The following is a 3,410-nucleotide window of genomic DNA, read 5'->3' on the forward strand; positions in this document are numbered from 1 at the left end:
ATATCCAAACAAAAAAGTACTTTCCCATATTTGAGTAATTTATAAGAATATCATAAGACTTTCAAATTATGATTTTGGAGTTTACAAGAGAAATGGCTTGAGAAGTACGATTTGAGTGTACATAATCTTGCATTCATGTGATATATAGGATATAGCAGAGCAAAAAATATCCATAACGTTTTACTTAATGATTTTGCTTAATATACGTAATGTTTTAATTAATGTATGTATGTTTTTTTTTATGTACATAATATTTTATTTGGAATCAAACATCTGTTTTATCGACATCGATCAAGTTCAGCCGTTGCTCCAGGATCCGCTTAAGCAAGTCTTTCAGTTTTTCATTACATTCATATTAGATTACAAAATTATAATCATATGAATTTTTTTTCATATATCATACATTAGATAAATCTACTTTTGCATGCTATCACATGAGGCTTGTTCTTTTTAGCTGAACTTTTGCATCAGTTCATCTTTCTTCCTTTTCTCCAGGAGAAAAGAAAAAGAAGAAAGATGAACTGGTGCAAAAGTTCAGCTAAAAAGAACAAGCTTATAAACCAAAAAAACAGTTCGTAATACATTTCACTATTTTATTGATCAAATAGTGACACAAGAAAGAATTAAAATATTTTGCATATATATTTTATAAGATGGGAAATTGATGTAATTTTTCCCTTCTGTCATAATTCAATATGTGATTGTAGCAAAGAATCAGGAATTTGAATCCTTATCCTTTTTACAATTTTAAGCTTTATTTGCTTTTTCAGGGTACATGAATATTGTGGTTATGGTATGTGTATAAAAACGAGCCAGTTATTATTTTCTCAGAGAATGTGCTATGATCAATCCAAAATTTTTTTAGTTGGCCATTCCAGCATGAGAATGCTATTTTTCTGTTATCACAGCTCGTAATCATCCGATTAGGAGTATCAGTATGCAAAAAACTTTATAGTTGATTTAATGGTTGCGTTTAGCGGACTCACCAGTTGAATAAGCGCTCGCTATTATTGGTGTATTCTTTTAGATCATTCAATCAGCATTTTAGATCTGAACGCAGCCATTAAGTTGTCATGTAAATGATTAATCTGTAAGCTTATTATGAATTCTATAATTCGTAATAGTAAGGAAGAGAGTAATTAAAAATACTTTGTATTAAGTACTTAAAGGGAGCTCTCTATCTTGTGATTGAATTCAAATAATCAAGTGACAGAAAAAATAAAATGAATAAATGAATTTCGTAACAACAAGAAATATTTCAGTTTTACAAGTTGAAAAATAAGAACAGATATTATCGATTTTCGATTAATATATTACACCCAAAACCAACTTAAATTTGTAAAACCGTATTTGATATCTTTCGTCGAGACTGTTGGGTCTAATCTTCTAGTATATATTTTACGTTGACCGACATCTTGTAACAGTCTAAAATTATCGCCCAAAAGTCCCTCGCCGTTTGAGAGTTTCCGGAACATATTCATCTATGATGAAATAGATAAATAAATTCATATAAATGTAGTATGATATATGAGTTTACATATATATGTATAAATCACGTAAGTATTGTATATACAGTAAAAATGAGTAAAAAGTCCCGGACCGGTGAAATATGTCGAAAACTAAGCATTCCCAAAAGAAATATTTCCTATAAAAGAGTTATAGGGTTTTAAACAATCTATTATATTTACTAATCTAGTCAATCTAAGCTCGTTGCATCGCCAAGGTCAGATCAAGGTCACATCGATTTTTTTAAATGGCACACCCTATATTTTTGATTCCAGAATCTAATAGGGGTGTTAAGAACTTTTCAAAACACTACAATAATGTTATTTTTTATAAAGTACTTTTCGAGTTATAAGGCTTGAAAGTTATAATACGTAGGCTGCTGGAAAAGTTTCTGCAAACAATATGAAAAAAACATGTAAAATTCGGTAAATGGCTTTATTGTTTTTCGAAGTATTCGCCTTTAAGATCGATACATTTTTGCATACGCTCGAATTTTCGAAGCATTTTTTCCACTCTAAGGCTGTAACCTCAGAAATCAATGTACGAAATGTTTCAACAGCTGCTTCAGGCGACTCAAATCGCTCACCACGCATCTTATTTTTAATGTTTGAGAACAAAAAGAAGTCATTAGGTGATAAATCAGGTGAATACGAACAATGAATCATCAATTCGACATTATTACTGGATAAAAAATCAACGGTTTGAAGTGCTGTGTGACAGCTGGCGCTGTCATGATGAAGGATAATGCGACGATTTCGGTTTATTCTACGCAATTCATTTCAGACTTCTGGCAAACAAATTGTTGTATACCAATCAGTATTTACAGTCCTTCGATCCTCTAAAGTCACGGTTATCACATGTCCGGTATAACCGAAGAAACAAGCAATCATTTGCTTGGCAGCACTGCGTGAACGAATAACTTTTGTTGGTTTCGATTCATTTTGAAATACCCAAACAGTGGATTGTTGTTTACTTTCGGGCTCATACGAATAGATCCTTGTTTCGTCCCCAGTAACAATGTTGTAGACCAAATTTGACCAATCTCGGTTGAATTTCTTGAGCATTTCTTTGCTCTATTAACACAAGCCTGTTTTTGAACTTCAGTCAAATAGTGTGGGATCCAACGACTGCAAAGTTTCCGTACGCTCAAGTGATCATGCAAAATCATATGTAACTATATTGCTTTTATGTCAATGCCTAAGGATGCCTGAATCTCGCGGTTCTATGCTGGTCTCGTTCAATCATTTCACGCACAGCATCAACATTAGTAGCAACAACAGACGTGGATGGACGACCTTCACGGAATTCATCACTAAGAAAGGTACGTCCACGCTGGAATTTGGCAAACCAATTATAAACAGTCATATTGAATGGTGCTTCATCCCTAAAAGCCAAATGAAGTCGATCGATGCATTGTTTCGGAGTTAGATTACATTAATAATCGTAAAAAATCATTGCCCGAAAATTTTCACGCGAAATTTCCATTTTCTTACAAAATAACTTCTTTTAAAATACTATACAAACAAAACTAATTGGCTTGGGTACTGTGACGTGACGTTTTCCGTCCGTCACAAGGGTCGCACGACCCGACCGAATAGTGCAGTCTGGCGTCCTGAGTCCTTCCATATTTTAGGGGGCGGACGCACTGCGCTTTTTTCCGACGTTATTTGCGTGTCTCACGCGTTTCGCGTTACCGTTTTCGTTTCTTTTTTTTGTACTTTTCCGTACCGAGAGTTATAGAAACTGGCGACTCCCACGATCCTGGCGGATTGACGCCGCCTCACCGGACCGTGAAGAGAGAAGAGGAAAGACGGCGAAGATTGGAAGCCAAGTAATGACCGCTGCTGAAGGATTTGCCGGGGCGCACGACACCTTGTCCCCCGGGTAGCACGCAGGTGATATCA

At 34.8% G+C, this 3,410-nt stretch overlaps 1 protein-coding gene across 2 annotated transcripts in view; it reads right to left on the bottom strand.

The window, feature by feature from the left end:
• Positions 1-1,313: 1,313 nt before the first annotated feature.
• The window catches only part of LOC108746443 (carbonic anhydrase 2), an 11,255-nt gene continuing 9,158 nt past the window's right edge, over positions 1,314-3,410 (bottom strand). For both annotated transcript variants that reach the window (XM_018483228.1, XM_018483227.1), the window contains one exon: positions 1,314-1,481. In XM_018483228.1, the coding sequence (XP_018338730.1) occupies positions 1,314-1,481 (168 nt within the window). The remainder of the gene's footprint in view (positions 1,482-3,410) is intronic.

This window comes from Trachymyrmex septentrionalis, unplaced genomic scaffold (genome assembly GCF_001594115.1).
Source record: "Trachymyrmex septentrionalis isolate Tsep2-gDNA-1 unplaced genomic scaffold, Tsep1.0 scaffold170, whole genome shotgun sequence".
Classification (NCBI taxonomy): Eukaryota; Metazoa; Arthropoda; class Insecta; order Hymenoptera; family Formicidae; genus Trachymyrmex; species Trachymyrmex septentrionalis.